At 50.7% G+C, this 18,755-nt stretch overlaps 1 protein-coding gene across 7 annotated transcripts in view; it reads left to right on the top strand.

The window, feature by feature from the left end:
- Acacb (acetyl-CoA carboxylase beta) overlaps positions 1 to 18,755 on the top strand; it is a 113,960-nt gene that overhangs the window by 15,712 nt on the left and 79,493 nt on the right. For 2 of the 7 annotated variants that reach the window (XM_071617231.1, XM_071617226.1), the window contains exon 3: positions 18,586 to 18,718. In XM_071617231.1, the coding sequence (XP_071473332.1) occupies positions 18,586 to 18,718 (133 nt within the window). Of the gene's footprint in view, positions 1 to 7,837; positions 8,117 to 12,949; positions 13,015 to 13,305; positions 13,563 to 13,585; positions 13,646 to 17,031; positions 17,342 to 18,585; positions 18,719 to 18,755 lie in introns of those variants that run through there. The other 5 variants (XM_071617239.1, XM_027923243.2, XM_071617234.1 and 2 more) reach the window with 5 other exon arrangements.

Genomic DNA, 18,755 nt, shown 5'->3' with positions numbered 1-18,755 from the left:
AGAAGCTCCTTTGAAGCAATCTTCAAAGAGGCCTTCTCTTTCCTGTTGTGTCCTCACCACTGAGCACCCAAGCTGTGCCTCCTTCTGGGCTCTTGCCCTTGCTGTGCCTCTCTTTTGTCCTCTTCCCACCAGGACCAACTGTCCAGGCATGTGCCTTGCCCTTAGAGGCACCACATGCTTGATCTAATACTCTGCCGTCACCCTCTTGTGATAATAATTTTTGAAGGCGGCACAGTGGTGCACACCTCTAATCCCAGAGTTCCAGCTCTTTGGTAGGCTGAGGCAGAAGGATTGCAAGTTTAAGGCTAGACTAGACAGTTTAGTGAGCGCCTGTCTTAAAATAAAAATAAAAATAACAATAGTAAGTGCTGGGGATGTAGTTCACCTGCAGAGCGCCCCCTGGGTTCAGTTCCCAGAACTGCAATATATATTATTAAATATATATATATATTTTAAATAAGGAAAGAGTTTCTTGTTTGCATTTTGCAACTGAGCTCTGAAAATTTATCTGGTCCTGCCATCACCTTCCTGCCCCCAGTTCCTTGCTCATCAAAGTCACCTTTTCCAGGGGACTTCCTTGCCCCTGTCCCACCTTTAAGGTATCCCCCTATCCTGACTCCAAGTTCTGTATTGACCACTCTGTTTTAGTGTCTTCAGGACACTCACTCACTCCTTATTATAGCTTTTATTTCCTCATTTGACCACTTGTTAGTTCCTGGCTTTCTGCCTGGGTCTGCAGTTCGTGAGTGCAGGGCCATGTTGATGATAACGGTCTCTGATTTCCCCACTGCCCAGCTTCATGCTGGTTCACAGGAGGCTTTGTTTGTTTATTTATTTATTTATTGGAATCAGGGATTGGACTCAGGGCCACTTAACCATTGAGCCTTTTTATATTTTATTTAGAGTCAGGGTCTCACTGAGTTGCTTAGGGCCTCACTGAGTTGCTGGGACTGGCTTTGAACTTGCGATCCTCCTGCCTCAGCCTCCCAAGCCGCTGGGATGACAGGCGTCCAAGTGCAGCTTCATAGTGGATTTTCAATGAATATTTTTCAAATGCCAAAACGAAGCAAGCAACCTGAGCTTGCCACAGACAGAATTCTGCATTCTGGGGGCATGAAAAAGACTTGAATGGGTGTGGGAAGGAAGGAATGAATGGGCAGACAGACCGATGAATGGATAAACAATTTTATTGTAGCTCTTAAGCAGCAGTGGAATTTTATTTTCTTAAAATTCCTCTTGCGTGTATTTGGTGACCTCATAGACGAGTTCTGGAGTTAAACTCCAATTTTGAGTTTCTCTTGGGTTTTTAATATGGTTCTGCAGACCCCCCTCCTCTCCTTTCTTGGCCAACGGCTGCCCAAGCTTATAGATCCAGTGGCTCTGTGCAGTCTTTTCTGGTCCGTCTTCCCATGTCCTCTGATTTGGGTTCATCTCAGGTCAGGGGTTGGAACTTGGCCTTCCTTTGGACTTGGAAGCTGTCCTTGATGGCTAGAATTCCTGTGAAACTCTCAGAAACAGAGCTGAGGAGAGCATTACATGATATGGCTGAAGAGCTGCTTGCGTACTCTGAAGTGAAGGTTACCAAAGACCACGATTCAGTGTTCATTTAGTTTCATTTAATTTTTGGTACTGAGAATTGAACCCAGGGGTGCTTTACCTCTGAGCTCACATCTCCAGCCTTTTTAATTTTATTTTGAGACAGAATTTTGTTAAATGGCTAAGGCTGACCTCAAATCTGTGATTCTCCTGCCTCAGCCTCCTGAGTCTCTGGGATTACAACATGTACCATCTTACCTTTGTGTGACCTTTTTTTTTTTTTTGAATAAAAAGTGAGCCTGGCATAAGGTGCCCAGATTCAAAGCCACCCTTTACCAGCTCATTCCCCTAATAGCAACATTGTGGGGTGCATACTAATGGGATCAGGGCTCAGCTTCAGTGCTGAAATTTAAAGCTATGCAAGTGAACATTTTCAGTTGGCAGTGAACTTATTTGGAAGCAAAGGTTCCTGAATCGTTGAGAAGTTATTTATAGTCTTTACCTGGTTTTGTGTGAATATTCACGCACTGTTGCTGAAATTTAACATGGTGATACAGGATATAAAACTTGACCTTCCTGCCAGGTGCAGTGGCGCACACCTGTTCTCCTAGCAGCTCTGGAGGCTGAGGCAGGAGGATCACAAGTTCAAAGCCTGCTTTAGCAACTTAGTGAGACCCTATCTCAAAATTAAAAATCTAAAGTGCTGGAGATGTGGCTCAGTGGTTAAGCGCCTTGGTTTCAATCCCCTGGTACTCAAAACCAAACCAACAAACAAAAATAGCTTTACCCTCATTCATGAACAAACAAATCCCTAGTTTCAAAGCACACAGGACTCTGGGAGTTTCAGATAAGGGATTGTGGATTGTGTGTAATGCGCTTAGAAGTCCTGGAGCACACTATGCACAGAAATCCTGGGGCTTAATAAATGTTTGTTTGTGTGTGTGTGTGTGTGTGTGTGTGTGTGTGTGTGTACTGTAAGGAGTGTCTCCAGGTAGTGAATGGTCATTGTCTTTATGGAGTATGATTATGAATGATTGAAAATTTCTTCTGCATTTTCTAACTTTCTCCTCTAAATATCATAACACCTTTAACGATGTCTCGTAATAAAACAGTATAAATGATGGGGGAGTGAACCAGCCGTCGCACTCTCTAGATTGGAAGCTGAAGCCCAGAAGCTGCTGAGGCTCCCAGGGTGCTGGGACCTGCAGTGCCACCGAAACCCAGACCAGGCTGCTAGTGTCGGGGCTGCTGCTCCCTCTCCCTGGGGTGGGGAAGAGGCTTGGGCTCCAGAAAGGCACCTCCCTCCCCTTCCTTCCTCATTTCAGAGTACCCAAGCCACTCTTCAGCCATGTCCTGTCATGTTCTTCCTGTTGACAGGAAAGGTCAGGAGGCAGGGACTGTTTCCTGGGTGACCTTTAAGCCGTTTGACCTTGGAGAGCTCTCCTGCCCTCTGGGGACTGAACTGCAGGCTCCAAGGTCCTTTGTGGCTCTTATAGTCTCGGTGTGGGTGTGTGCAGAGGGGACTGGGGAGGGAGATGGTGGAAAATGTAGGAAACGTGTCCATTTGGAGCAGTTTTCTCCCTGGTTCCCAGAGAGTTTGTGGCATGGCCGAGAGGAGACGCTAAGGTTTATGCCATCAGTTCCCTGGCTCAGGAGTATTTGTGCTGGGTGCCAGGCACTGTGTGGGGTGCTGTGGATGCATCTGTAGAGGGCGAGACCGGTCCTTGTCCTCAGGGAGGCCAGCATGAACCAGAGGCCCGGCTGCCCAAGGCCCAGGGCATTTCCCACCCCTGCCCACAGGTCATGGAGCTGTGAAGGGCACACATGCTGAGGCCACGTCCTGGAGGCTGCCAGGCTGCCCCCTCCACATAGCCGCCATGTGCCTTTGGGGCCCAGTTGCATGACGCTCTGTGTCTCCATGTCCTCTAAAATGAGGTCCTAGCGTTGCTCCCTCGCAGGGCTGGGATCAGGCTTTTGGAGTTCCCGTGGTCACCACAATGAACGCAGGTTGCGCTGCGCCATCATGGTCACTGGGTCCAAGGCACAGTGTCACAGTGAGGCCACGATCCTTACTGTCTGGGTCAAGTCTGGGTTCAGGCCTGTCCCGTTACTTCTCTGAGCTGGGATTTCCTGCTGAGCAGAAGCAGGAGCACAGCATGCCTGCCTCGGCCGGTTGGTGAGACGGGCTGGGAGCAGATGGCCCAGAGGTGGCTCAGTGGCCCAGGCTGGTATGCACCTAAGGATGTGGCACCTGCATCCATGCAGGAGGGAGGGGACTGCAAAGGCAGGTGAAGGACAAAGGACAGGGTCCAGGGCCGTAGGTACCGGGTCCTTCCCCGGCTGCTGCCCCGTCCCCGCTGCTGTCCTCAAGGTAGGAAGTTTAGGGGTGCAGACCCAGGACCCCAGGGAAGCCCCGTGGAGTCTGCCTGAAGGAGTCGGCCCTGCCCAGTAGGTCAGAGAACACCAGGAAAGTGACACCAGGGCCTTGCGCCACCCTCCCTCTCCAAACAGTATCCCCGGTGGCTTAAATGGGAGCCACGGCCTCTTCCTGTTCATGGTCCCCGTCCCCACCTCTTCCTGTCAGCGCCAAGCACTGAGCAGGCCATGAATCTTTAAATCACCTATAGATATCTTTTTTGTGTTTGTAAGCAGAACGCCAAGGACCTTTCTATATTTTATTTATTCATTTATTGATTCAGGAAGGGGCTGGAAGAAACCTCATTTTCATAGCTCCTAAAATGTTTTCTGGGGGCTTGGGAGAAAAAGATCTCTTGTCTTTGAGTTATTCTACTTGGGGGACAGATATTGAGGTTGGGGGTTGCTCTTAAATGAGTGCAGGGTACAGAGCAGCTAACTCCATTTACTGCCTCTGTTCCCTTAAGCATCATACTCTGTTTTTTTTTTTGGTACTGTTATTGAACTCAGGGGCACTCGACCACTGAGCCACACCCCCAGCCCTATTTTGAATTTTATTTAGAGACAGGGCCTCACTGAGTGCTTAGCGCCTCATCATTGCTGAGGCTGGCCTTGAACTCATGATCCTCCTGCCTCAGCCTCCTGAGCGGCTGGAATGGCAGGTGTGACCCATCATGCTCGGCAGTGCTGTTTTTTAGAAAAGTCCCTCACTTCTGCTCTGTACTTAATGTAACATTTCTTCCCTCATATATTGAAAGGAATTCTTTCTATTTTATTTTTATTTTGATGAGAGCAAACTATATATGGATGTGTTTATAGATGAGTAAGTGGAGAGAAGAGATTTCCTTAGGGTCACATCGGAGGGTAAGGACAGGCCCACGGGAGCCTGTAGAACAATGTTTTTACCATTCCTGCCTTTTTTTGTTGACAGTGTGTGGGTTTTATCTCGGCAACACCAACAAGCTAAATTTAGCCTCTGATGAGTCTGAGAGGAAGGTCTTAAAGAGCAAGACGGTGCCAGGGTCTTGCACACCCCTGCAATCCCAGTGACATCAGGGAGGCTGAGACAGGAGGATCCCAAGTTCGCAACTTAGCAAGGCCCTGTTTCAAAAAAAATAAAAATAAAAAGGGTTGTGGACTTAACTCAGTGGTAAAGCACCCCTGGGTTCAATCCCTCCAAACAAACAAACAAACAAACAAAAAAGACAGCTATTGAAGCCACTTTCAATTTTTTTTTTTTCAAATTCATTGAAAAGCACAAGTAATGTGTGTATAAAGGTGGTATAGTAGCCAGGCGTGGTGGTGCTCTCACACCCATAATCACAGCTATTGGAAAGGCTAAAGCAGGAGGATTGCAAGTTAAAGGCCAGCCGGGGCAATTTAGTGAGACCCTATCTCCAAAATGAATGAATGAATGAATGAATAAAAGGCTGGGGCTGGGGATGTAGTTCTGTGGTCGAGTGCCTCTGGGTTCAATCCCTAGTACTGCAAAAACCTATCAACCACCATAAAGGTGGCTTAGTGCACAGGGTACATAGTGTTCCTTCATTCCTGTCTTCTATTCCCTAATAGTACAGGCAGAGAGAAACCAGCTGGGTGCTAAGGTGTCCACCATTAATTCTAGCCACTAGGGAGGCTGGGGCAGGAGAACTGCTTGAGCCCACGAGTTCGAGGCCAACCTAGTGAGAGACTGTTTCAGGGGAAAAAATAGAATTGGGATAAATCCATGTCATGATCATTCTCATTATCTAAGCCCACCTAGGTGACCTCCCTTTCCTTGGGCCCTGGGTAAAAGCAAGGTGTGTTAGATGCCTTTCAGGTAGTCTTAGCAGAGGAGGTAAAATATCCACACAGTGTGAAGAATGTTTGGGCTTTGGCAATCAAGAATAAGAATCTAGAACAATGCAAGGAAGCTGGCAAACAGTTCTCTTGTACGCCACTGGGCAAGGTCAGGTGTTTGAAATATTTTAATTTCCTGATTTCCCTATGTTTGAGGTAGTTACTTATTTATTTGTTTACTTCGTGGTGCTGGGGATGGAATCCAGGGTTTCATGCATGCTAGGCAAGGACTCTACCACTGAGCTGCATCCCCAGCCCCCAAGATTTTTGTTCATGTGTGTGGCTGAAGGAATCAAGCTGCTAGGCAAGTGCTCTACCTCTGAGCCACACTCCCCGGCTTGAGGGGTTTTACTTTTAAATTTGGGTCACTGGAAGAATGAATACTTTTTGGTATGCTTTGAAACTTGAAAAAAAAAAAAAGGAAAAATGAAAGCATGAAAGAACTTCCAAATGTGGATTTCTTTTTTGGAGGGGCAAAGATAAGGCCATGAAGAACCTTCTAGAACCCTGAAGAACTAAGAATTTTGTCCACCTGTTTCGTTTGTCTCTTCTTTCTCAACTGGGGTAGTAACTCAGGGGTGCACTACCACGAACTGTGTCACTGTCCTTTTTGTCGTCATTGTTTTGTTTTGAGACAGGGTCTGGTTAAGTTTCTTAGGGCCTTGCTAAGTTGCTGAGGCTGGTCTCCAGCTTGCCATCCTCTTGCCTCAGCCTCCTGAGTCTGTGGAATTACAGGCGGGCATCACCCCACCCAACTATTTTGTATTCTTTTAAACTTGTTGAAATGTTATTTAACACATGGTTAGAGCACAGCGATTCACTGCCCTCAGGCAGGGCTGTTTCTACAACTGGGGCAAAAGGGGTCACAGTTCACATTATGGCAATTTGGGGGTGCTCCCTGGAGGTGTGACCCTGCCTGTACCTTTTGAAAGGATTTTTTTTTTGTACTGGCGATTGAACTCAGGGGCACTCGAGCACTGAGCCCCATCCCCAGCCCTATTTTGTATTTTTATTTAGAGACAAGGTCTCACTGAGTTACTTAGTGCTTCACTTTTACTGAGGCTGGCTTTGAACTGGTAAGCCTCCTGCCTCAGCCTCCCGAGCCACTGGGATGACAGGTGTGCACCACCGTGCCCAGTCTTTGAAAGGAATTTATTGGCCAGTATTTACCATATTTTTTGCCTGTTCGTTTGTTATGAACATAGGTTATATTTATTACACTATTATTGTTGTTATTTTCTTGTGCTGGGGATCGAGCCCAGGACCTTCTTCCAAGCTCTCTCTGCCAACTGAGCCCCAGCGCCAGCTCCCTTTATATTCATTATTCTTAGTGTTTTCTATGCAGTGTTTGGGTTTTTCGTCTTATATTCCTTGAAAATGCATCCTGCATTCCTTCTGACTGAAACTCAGGCATTGGGTCCAGCTCTGTCACTTTGGCCGACAAACCTGTCTGGGCCACTGTTTCTCCATCTGTGGGATGGGAACAAAAACTATCAGATCACTGTGAGGGTGTGACTAAGGCATACTCTGTAAGTGTCAGTCTTCCTGGGATTTTATTTAGGATGACAGGGGCAGCTGGGGTCCTGTTGACCTGGAGGGGACCCAGGTGGTTCAAAGTGTGCGCTGGACGCTCACTGGGTTGGCAGTGGTTGCCAAGCACACCAATTCCTGGGAGTGAAAAACAGGAGCTTGGAAACCAGAAGTTGTCCTGACAACGGGAGCTTTTAACAGGCTCCGCAGGAACTTCTCATTTTAATTTTCCCGTATTTCCCAACACTTCCCAGTGCTGCTTGGGTTCAAGCATGTCCATTGCTGTGCTCGGTAGGGGTATGCAGGCTAGAATTCTTCTTCCCCAGGGCAGGGAGCTGGGGAGGAAAGCGAAAGGCAGGGTTTTAATAGTCTTCCGCTGCTCTCCTCCGGCGCCCAAGGTCAGCGCTGGGCAGCTGGTGGCCGGCCCGGGGGCGGGGCCCTGCGCGGGGGCGGGGCGAGCCCACCCGGGAGGCGTGGGCGTGGCGTGGGCGTGGCCGGGCGGTAGCGTCGGCCTCTGACACTCGCGCGCAGGACGCGTTTCGGGATGGGGCAGGCGCAGCGCAGGGTCGGGAGCCGGCCGGCTGTCGTAGGACGCGGCCCGAGGCGCTCCAGGACGGCTCCTCCGGCTCCGGGCCGTGACCTGGCGGCCCCGCTGGGCCTCGGGATCCGGGGCTGCTCCAGGGCACTAGGGGGTGCAAGCGCCGCCCCCCAGCAGGAGTTGGGTGGGACTGGTCGGCGGGTCGGTCGTCATGAGTCCTGCCAAGTGCAAGGTCTGTTTTCCTGATCGCAAAGTAAAGTAAGTAAGCCTACAGTTTTACTGTTACCTTTGACCAGTGTATGCAGTTCTCCCTCCCCAGCCCCCAGAAGTCAGGCTGTGCGTCCTCCTAACACCCTCCTTTTCCCTTACCCCGACCCAAAGAAACGCAAGCCCAGGGTTGGCTGCTGGTTCCTGGAGCCCGCCTTGCTGCCCGGGCTGGCCATGGCGAGAGGAGGCGGGACCTGCAGGGAGCGTAGGTGCTCGGAGGGGGGCGCTCCGGAGCCCCGTGGTGCCCCGAGATGGGTCGGTGGGTGGGAGCCGCCCTCTCCCCCTCTTCGTCCCTGTGGCCTTGAGAAAGGTGACGGGGTCGTGGAGGGCAAGAATTTTTTGAAGCTGAAACTTAGGGACAGTTGAGCTGGACCGGAGCAGACATCGCATTAAGGTCATTTTTTCCCCAGTCGATTAGTTTAGGCGTCTTTGTGCCCCAGAGCTTCTTAGCAGAACCTGCTTGATGTTGCTATTTTCCTGTTTGTCCTTATTTTATTGCATTTTCCAACTATTTACCAAAGCAATGCTATTTTTGTTGTGGAAAGTTATAGATTAGCCAAAAGGTAGAACAAAACCCACCATAATTCCATCCCCTCTGAGGGTCAACAGTTGTGTATCCTTGAAGTCCATTTTTTTTTTCCAGGCAGGTGTTTTAATTTATAATATTGGGTCATTCAGAGCATATTGTACTGAAATTCACTTTTAGTATTCTTCCATCAGCTAGATCCAAACTGACCCATTGCCTGCTAATGACAGCATGAGAACACAGACTGGTTCTTAGGGTACTTAAAGGGTTGAAAAATCAAAAGAATACTGTTTTGTGACTTGTGACAATTATGTGAGATTCAAGGGTAGTGTCCACAAATAAAATTTTATGGGAACACAGCCACACTCATTAGTTTTTGTGCTTTATCGTCAGGGTTGAGTTGGGGGCAGAGATTGGCCCATGACACCTGAAGTGTTTGTTGACTGACCTTTGACAGAAAACACTGGTCAACCCCTCCTGTACACCATGCTTTTACTGGGTCCAGAGTGCTTCTGTAAATGGGTACACCTTAAATGTGTAAGTGACCCACTTATAAATAGAGGATATTTGAGCTGTTTCCCCCTTTTTTGCCATTATGGACAGCATGATGAGGAACTTGTAGCTGAGTTTCTGCCTCCTTCATCATGTAGGGTAATTTGCCTGGTGTATAAATGTTCCTTGCACACCTCCCGGCCATAAAGCCTGCCTCTGGGACCAGGAAGGGTCACAAAAATGTTTGGGAGACATGACTTCTGCCCTCCAAGAATTTCTGATCCGGAGGGGAGCCAGATGTCTTCTGGATATAACATTCCCCCCTTATCTGTGGTTTTGCTTTCCGTCAATCATGATCCAAAAATATTAAATGAGACATTCTAGATAAATTCCTAGGATTTAAATTGCTCACCATTCTGAGTAGTGTGGTGCAGTCCCATGCAGTGCAGTCTCACCCAGGATGTGAATCATCCTGTTGTTCAGTGTATCCATTCCATATATGCTACCTGCACGTTAGTCATGGCATTCCACTACTTGTGTTTAACTCACCCTATTTTACTTTATACTGTCCCCCATGTATAAGAATAGCGATGCTGGCAGTTTTATTACAGTATCTTGTTATTATTATTCTATTTTACTATTAATTGTCATCAATCTCTTATTGTGCCTAACTTGTAAGTTAAATTTGATCATAGATATGTATAGGAGAAAACCGTGTCTGTAGGGTTCAGTACCATCCATGGTTTCAGGCCTCCACTGGGAGTCTAAGGACGTGTGTCCTGGGGTAAGTGTGTGTGTGGGGGTCTCGAGTAATTCTAATTGCCACTATCTGTGCTTTGGAGATGTGATCTCATGCCCAAGGGCTCTAGGTGGCTGCCATCGTCCCTGTTTCTTGTACCATAAGGAAACTGAGGTCTTCAGCACTGGTGAGGTCTGAATGGAGATTCAGATCCAGGCAGCCACTTTGTGGGCACAACCTTCTCAAGTAGACCCCGCAAAAAATAAGTGAGCCCTCCTAATGCTGGAGTGGTCAGAAGACGATAGCCCTCGCTGGGTAACTGGTCACTGTGACTCATGCGTGTCCTGGGGAAGCAGGGACTCCTGGAGGCACAGGGCCTCAGGGGCTTTAGCCTCAGAGGGGAGGTTCAGAGAGGTCGAGAGAAGGCTCCCATCCTGCAGCCAGCTGCCCGGAGGCAGGCCGGCCTGCCGCTGGCCTGGTGTTCTTCGGTCCTGCTACAGAGCAGATCCGCCGTCAAGGGCACCTTCCTGGCAGTGCCCAAGGCCAGAGGAGCAAAGGGCCAGAGGAGGGGCGGCACTGGGTCTGGCACTGGGTCTGGGTCACATCCTTCTGGTGCACCGAGTCCTTCAGGGAGCGCGGAGATCCCATTTCTTCCCCATTTGAAGCCCTAATCTGTGTCCTGCGGCAAAAACACTCAAATCCTAGAGTGTCACCAAATCAGGCCGTGCCAAGGAGAGAGTCTTCCTGATCTTTAAAGCTATTTATCCAAGACGTTGAGCATCTCAGTCAAATCCATTGAATTGTCTGCTTTATTCTCAATATAAATACATTTCACAAACTACTTTATTAAAAAAAAAAAAAACTTGGAAGAATTTGAAACTGCCCCAATAAGCCCAGGACGTAGGGTCCCCGTATTGATCATAGCGTGGATGTGCTGTTTGGGGAATGTGCTCGCTCCTCCATTAGCTTACGGCTGGCTAAGGATGCTAAAGCTCTGGGGTTAGACGCATAGCTGTGGGGGGCTGGGCCACTGAGCCGGGTGACCTGCAGCAGGCGCCATCCAGCCGTGTCTGTCCCTGGGGTTGATGCTGGCGGGTCTTCCCAGGGTTTTTGAGGACGCCAGTTTTGAGGCCTTCCTGGCTCAGCACCAGTCTCACTACCCATAAGGGCCAAGTCCCGTTCAGTGGCGAGAGACCTCTGGGGAGTCAAGAGTCTCTTGGGAGCCTTCCCTGGAGTCCTGGGTCATCTGAGGATCAGAAACCCTACGTAGGTCCCAGCGCTGCCCAGTTTTCCTTGGCATGTGAACCGGGTCAGGGTTCAGAGAGCAGGCCCCGGGTGGAGGAGAAAAGGCTTCTGGGGAGACACTTGGGTTCAAAGGGACAAAATAAAGTTGGGGGGGGGGGGCAGAAGTATCTGGGCTGTGGGGAGTCCCCTTGCTGATGGACGTCACTGCACTGGGAGTTGTGCTCAGAGCCTGGGCGGCTGCTTGCATTGAAATGGTCCTTGTGGCTCTCGGGGGTCTCACCCTTGGCTGTGCCTTAGGATTTCCTGGGGGGAGGGGGGAGGACTCTGACAAAGAGATGCCTGGCCCCCCACCAGGACCCCTCGAAATGCTGATGGATGAGTTCAGGCTCCTCCTGTCAGGGTTGGAAACAGCTGTGTGGCTGCTTTCATTGAGGCCAGATGGTAAATGTCCTCAGCTGCGTGGCATATGGTCTCTTACAACCACCCCCTGCCGCTTCTTGCCCCCACTGCCAGCCGTAAGCTGGGCGGTTGAACGGGGCCTGGCTGTGTCCAACATTCACGGACACCGAACTTGGAATTTCATGTGATTTCCATGTGTCACCAAAGAGGAGTCTTTCCCCAGCCATTTCTTTTTTCAAATATTTTGTTTTAGTTGTAGGTGGACACAGTACCTTTATTTTATTTCTGTGTGGTGCTGAGGATGGAACCCAGCGCCCCACACATGCTTGGCGAGCGCTTTAGCTGAGCCCCAGCCCCAGCCCCAGCCCCAGCCCCAGCCCCTTCCCCTCCCCAACCATTTAAAATGTCGAATCATCCTTAGCTCATGGCAGATGGCCTTGGCCCTGGAGCCCTCCTTGCCCATCCCTGGCCTGTTGGTCATCTCAGAAGGCATTGGGAGGATGGTGGCCTGAGAAATTCTCAAGGGTCTCTTTATCTGGGAGCCCAATTTTAGAAAGAGAAGTTCCGCGTTGTCAGCTTTTCCTGGGCTTGCTTTCTGATAAGGGGAATGTTTTGGCCCCCAAGATCCCTTTCCTCCCCTCAGCTCACCGTCAGGGTGGCTTTTGCTGTCCTGTTTTGGGGAAGATGAGAGGCTGAGGACTTGAGGGCTGGGTAATGCCCGGCCCCCACCCAGTGGGCGGCCCCGGGCTGCAGTAATGGCTGCCCTGCAGAGACGTACAGCAGCTGAGCACTTGGCAGAAGGCCAGGCCCTGACATTTATTTGCCAATACTTTTATTATTCCATCCTATGAGGGAACTGAGGCACAGGGTATTAAACTAACTTTCAGCTGTGGCCTGTCATCCCAGTGGCCTGGGAGGCTGAGGCAGGAGGATCGTGAGTTCAAAGCCAGCCTCAGCAACAGTGAGGCCCTAAGCGACTCAGTGAGACCCTGTCTCTAAATAAAATGCAAAATAGGGCTGGGGATGGGGCTCAGGGGTCCAGTGCTCTGAGTTCAATCCCTGGTACCCACCCACCCCAGAATAAGAAAAGTAACTTTCTCAGGATGTAAGTGGTAGAGTCTGGATTCAGTCTCTCAGGATTTCTCAATGGGGGCTCTGTTGTCCTGTGCGCTGTAGGAAGCTGAACAACCTCCCTGGCCTCTGCCCACTAGATGTCACTAGCACACTCCCCAAATTGTGACCACCAAAAATATCTGCAGGTATTGCCTTTGTCCCCTGGGGATCAAAACCGCCCCAAGTCGAGAAGTTAGCATTGCATATATTGTCTTTTATTTTGGAGGCAGTGTGTGTAATGCTTGTTTTTAAAGTCTAATCAATAGAGGTGTTTCCATTTATCTCAGATATCTTTCTGCCTCAAAATTAGATTCTGAGATCGGATAGAGTTGGATTGGAAGCCCAGCTCTGCCGCTTGTCCTCTGTGTGACTCAGGTAAGTGGGCCTCTCTGAACCTCGGTCTCCTCATCGTGTGCAGGAAATGATAGCCTTTCCTGCACAGGGCTGTGGGAATTCAGTGAGAAGCCCCGCTGAGCCCAGTCTGGAGCAGACACTTGAGAATGTTTGTTTCCTCTCTTCCCAGTACAGTCCTGCCTGGTCTTGTGTTCTGACAGCTGACTGTATTTGGCACTTCCTCTATTGTTGATTGCCACCAAAGCCATTTCCAGAGTCTCTGGGGAACATTTCTTCCCACACCCCTCCCCTGCCACGTAAGGTCAGGGTGGAAGGCGTAGCCTCAGGATGTTGGTTCTCCTTCAACTGGAGCAAAGGCCAGCTGAAGGTCAGCTGTCCAGAGCCAACACTGGTTGGCCTCTGATGTTGTCCAAAAAGAACCAAAATAGCTGCCATCCTGGACTGGGCCGGACACAAGGCCACCTGCAGCGCTGTGCGCTCACCCTCCCCGTGGGCAGTGATGGGCACGTGGCCCGCCTGACAAGGGGCTCTGTCACCAGCTTTGACGTCACAGTGGCAGCCCTGAGCAGGTCTTTCTGGGCCTTGGGATGGACTTTTTCTCGATTGTGCTTTAAGTCCGAGGCTGAGAGCTCTGGTGTCGGCGTGGATGGGGGTGAGACCTGCTGGACTTTCTAGAGCCAAGGAAGGTCCCAGAGAGAATAGGGAGAGTGGGTGGGTGGGGCCTGGGCGCGGCGGCTCCTGGTCTCCCTGGTTGGGTAGAGGGAGCAGCGGTGTCTGGGCCTCCCGGTGTCCTGGGCTGAAGCGGTCACCTGGCATTTACCGCCCAGGTGCCATCCCTCACTTTCTGGGCTGGTTTATCCTCAGGGCCTTGTTTGATCCTTATCATTGTGTATGGCTTTCTTTAGTGAGGAATGTTTTAATATCACCACCTTAGACACGCGATACCCGGGCACCTTGCCCAAGGGACACCGTAAGGCTGTGGCCTTGGGTGTCTCTCTTACAAAATTAATAGCTTTTTTCTTTTGGTTCGGGGGATTGAATCCGGGGGCACTTGACCACTGAACCACGCCCCCAGCCCTTTCTTAAAAAAGTTTTTATATAGAGACAGGGTCTCACTGAGTTGCTGAAGGCATCACTGAGTTGCTGAGGCTGGCTTTGAACTCACGATCTTCCTGCCTCAGCCTCCAGAACCTCTGGGATTGCAGGTGTGCGGCCACCGCACCCAGCCAGCATTTTTTTTTCTTTTATAGAAAATAATACCTATATTTCATATAGAATAGATTTTCAGGAAAAAAATTTCAGCAAAGAGAAGAGAACCTGTATTTAACTGCCCCCCCCAACATGGGGGGTGTTCACATCTTGGCGTCTGTTTGCCCAGATCAGGGGCCTGCAGATGATAGCCCTCAGGCCACCTCTGCCTGTCCTCGTAAGCAGGGGCTTTGGAGGGCAGCTGTGACAAAAGCACTCCTCATATTTGCACGATGATGATGACCGTCCCGGCACCTCTCTGAAGCCGGCCTCCTTGGCAGTCCCGCCCCAGGAGGTCTCAGAAGAGGAGCTGCTCCCAGTGAGGCAGCAGCGGGGGGCCAGGCCACTTCCAGGCCGGAGCTGCTGGCCACTGCTTTGTCCGTCATCCGGGCGCCATACCTCAGCCCAGCTGAGCAGAGAGCATTCTTACTGGGAAACCATATCCTGCTGCTTGTGCATTTCAAGGGTTGCAGTCATTCATTTCTCTCTTTGTTCCTGAGGCGTAGAAGCCCATTTCTTCTTCTGACAGGCAGAGTCTTGGGTGGCTCCCACTGGGGCGTGGGTGGCAGGTGACAGGTTTGGGAAGGGGGAAGGGCTTTGCCATGGGGCACTCTCTGGGGCATGGAGACTCTATGTAGCAGAAACCGTCCCCACATACACGCCATTTTTCCGGCCTACCCTGTGCAAGAGGCACAGAGCACCAGGCCTGCTGACTTGCGGGGGGACCCGGCTCTTTGGCCTGGCTGGGCCTCAGTTTGCCCATCTATAAAATGGAATTCCAATTTCCAGCTGCTCATGCACTCCTGGCTTTGCTGACCCCTGCTTGGACAGCGGCCAGTGTCATGCTGGTGGTCATCTCTGGGATCAAGTTCTTTACCAGGACTTTTGGCTCCTTGAATCCATTCAACCCTGGCTTCCCAAGATGCCTGATGGTGCGGTTGCCACACAGACCTCTGGTGGTTAACCTCTGACCTGATTCCTGGGGTGGGGGTGGCTCCCAAGGACCCCATCAGCAGGTTAATGGATTGGACTAAGTGTGCAGCTTTGTTCTGCTTCTATCAGAACCTCTCCAAGTGATAGCAACGAGATTTATTTATTTACTTATTTGGGTACACAGGTAGGTGGGTACTGGGGAGGGAACCCAGGGGCACTCTACCCCTGAGGTATGCCCCCAGCCCTTTTAAATTTGTATTTAGAGAGAGGGTCTCTCCCTAAGTTGTTGAGGCTGGCCTCAAACTTGCGATCCTTCGGCCTCAGCCTCCCAAGTAGCGGGGATTACAGACGTGCACAACTGTGTCTGGCTGTTTGTTTATTTTTAAAGAGATGGAAACCCATCACCCCTGGAGAACAGGAAAGGAGATTAGCACCAACATTTTTGGAGCTAGAAAGCAGATGAGCAAGTGGTAACTGAATTAGCAGATCCAAGAAAGTTGGGAACCCCCTGACACCGTCCCCAGATCTGTGCCGTGGAACCCCCAAAAGGCACAGGGGCTGGCGACATGGGGTGCGTGTGGAATTGGGGCTGAAGGGTGGTGGAGGGGGTGGTACTAAAATGAGAAGGATGGGGTGAAGTGCTCCCACGTCCCTTCTGTTGTCCCGTGGCTGGCTGTGCCCTCTGACCCCAGCAGAAGGCGGCAGAGGGTAGTGGAGCATTCTCGGGGACAAGCAGAGGGGTCTGATTGGAGATGGGTGGGTGGAGCTGAAGGGCTGGTCCCCCGTGTGTAGCCGAGTCCTCAGAACTGCCCTGTGCCCTGGGCTCCTGCTGGCCTCCGTGGTCTGGGCCAAAGACCTGGAGACCTTCCCCAGGGAGTCTGCCCAGAGAGGGAGAAAGCCTCTGAAGCATCCGCAGCACACGGGCCACCAGACTGGCCCAGCAACCCCACCAAGTGCTTCCAAGCTCAGTTTCCCACGGTCACGAGGGTGTGACCAGAGCTCACCAGCTTTCGGGTGCCTGCCGATTCCTTCCATCCCCTTCCCTCCCTCCTCTTTTGAACCCAGGGCTTGGGGCTTGCTAGCCACACCCCCGCCCTTGGGTACAGTTTCTAACATGGAAGACAGAGCCCAGGAAAACCAGCCTCAGACGGGAAACTTAGGAGAAATAGAAACTGTGCCAGAGGAGTGAAAAGTACTGTCACCCCCGACCCTGCGAGGTCAGGCAGGACGCTACCCCACGGAACAGGATGCTGTAGAGAAAGAGACCCCAGGATGCTGACCGTGTGAGAGCAGGGTAGAAGAGGAGGCTGAGGAAGAAGGTAGAAGAGAAGTCGGGGGGAGATGCACCCTAGGCTAGGAACGTCAGCACCCCAACAAGAGGACTCGAGGAAAGGGGGGAAGGTGAGGAGATATTTGGAGGCAAAGTCCTAGGAGATGAATTTCCAGACTGAGCATCAGGGCTGAGGGTGGGCTCAGTGGTGGGGCACCTGCCCAGCATGCCCCAGGCCCTGGGTTCTGTCCCCAGCAGTGCGCACACAACCAGAGCAGATTCAGGGATTTGCAGCCTCTTTAATGGCAGCAGACATACCTGGGCTCATCACCATGAAGTTATCCTATACCTGGGACAGAGAAGGTCCTCCAGGCTTCTGGATATGAAATAACAGGTTATCTACAAAGAATCAAGGATCTGAACAACCTTAGAAGTCATGACAAGATGGGACTGGCGCCGGACATGGTGGCACACACCTCTAATTCCAGTGGCTCAGGAGGCTGAGGCAGGAGGATCGCGAGTTCAAAGCCAGCCTCAGCAAAAGCAAGGCCCTAAGCAACTCAGGGAGACCCTGTCTCTAAATAAAATACAAAATAGGGATGGGATGAAGATGATACTTCTTCCCAAAACTCTGAAGGAGGAATTCTAAAATTCCATCCACTGTCAAATGATAGAGTTGAATATGAAGGCAGAAGAAAGACATTTTAGAATATGCAAGGCCACAGAACACTTAGCCCACCAAATGCCCTTTCTTAGAAAGCTACTTAAGGATGCCTTCCAATGAAACCAGAGGGTAAACTAAGGAAAAGCCTCACAGAAGACAGGAGATCCAACACAGCATCCAAGGATGTCTCCAGGTGGTGACCAGGAGGCTCAGGGCACCCAAGAACAGGGCAGGTACGTTGATGGTGTCATTGTCACGTGCCCTTCCATCATCCTGTCTTGTTATCAGAAAAAGCTCCTAGAGGATATGCTCCAGCAAGACAAGGGAGTCCATGGAGAAAGAGGGAACTCGTTGATCCCCCAGAGATTCCTCTGAGGTTCTAATTCAGAGGAAAGGCAAATGGAAGTCTAAGGATCCAGCGAAGGGAAACCCCGTGGGACACCTATGTAAGAGTTAAATTCTAACCTCTCAAGATGAGGAGGCCATAGATGTGTCTCCAGTGGACCATTCCTAAGAGTGTAGTTGTATGCCAGATAATGACCTTTCAGTCAATGACAGATCACTGATATATCAGAGGTTCCCGTGAGATCGTTACCTAGTGCTGGCCTAGTTTGTGCACATACACCCTCTGACGTTTGCATGTAGCAGGACCGCCTAACTACACCCCTCTCCAAAGGCTTCCCCCTCATCAAGCAATGGGTGACTGAGGGCACCTATTATTATATACTTTGCTAGTGTGAAGAGGTGGGAAGAATCCACAGTGATCTCTTCTGGTGTGAGAGCCTGGAGAGGCAAAGCAAAGGACCTCTATTTTGTTGTGATTTCAAAACATTGTTTTCAGTATTTTTTCCTTAAAATTTGAAATACGCATACAAAAAAATTCATGGATTTTTTTTTTTTTTTTTTTTTTTTGTACCAGGGATTGAACCCAGGGGCACTTTACCACTAAGCTAAATTCCCAGCCCTTTTTATTTACTTTTTTAATTTCGAGACAGGGTCTCACTAAGTTGCTTAGGGCCTCGCTAAATTGCTGAGGCTGGCCTCAAACTTTGGATCCTCCTGCCTCAGCCTCCTGAGCCACTGAGATCACAGGCGTGCGCCCCTGGTGCCCAGCAAGTTCAAGGAAGATTTAACAAGCCTGAAATATTAGAACACAGGCCTTCCTCCCTGATCATAAAACACCCATCCCTGGTAGAGAGTCTTTTAGTATTTGAGTTCCTAAATTATAGTATGTCAACTAAAACTGAATTTGAGGCATGGCATGTCAAGGGGTTGGTCGCACCTTCAGTCGCTGGTCTCCTGAGGTGGTGCTTCCTGCCCTTGCGCCTCCTGGTGAGTTGCTTCAGGGTCTCAGGAGGTGACTGTGGGGTGGGGGCTCTGGTGCACCTGGTTTCCCTGTGGACGTGGGATTTACAGGTGCCGAGCTCCCACGCCCTCCCTGAGCCCGTCCCCTCCCTCGTGGCGTCTCCCTCCGCAGGCCGAGCATGTCGGGGCTGCACCTGGTAAAGAGGGGCCGGGAACACAAGAAGCTGGACGCGCACAGAGACTTCACCGTGGCTTCCCCGGCCGAGTTTGTCACACGCTTTGGTGGGGATCGGGTCATCGAGAAGGTACAGAGGGGGCCTGCGCTCTGGGTGGGGCTGAGTG

Source organism: Marmota flaviventris, chromosome 1 (assembly GCF_047511675.1).
Source record: "Marmota flaviventris isolate mMarFla1 chromosome 1, mMarFla1.hap1, whole genome shotgun sequence".
In the NCBI taxonomy this organism is placed as follows: Eukaryota; Metazoa; Chordata; class Mammalia; order Rodentia; family Sciuridae; genus Marmota; species Marmota flaviventris.
Note: the sequence above shows the minus strand (reverse complement) of the source record. Positions and strands in the feature narration are given on the sequence as shown.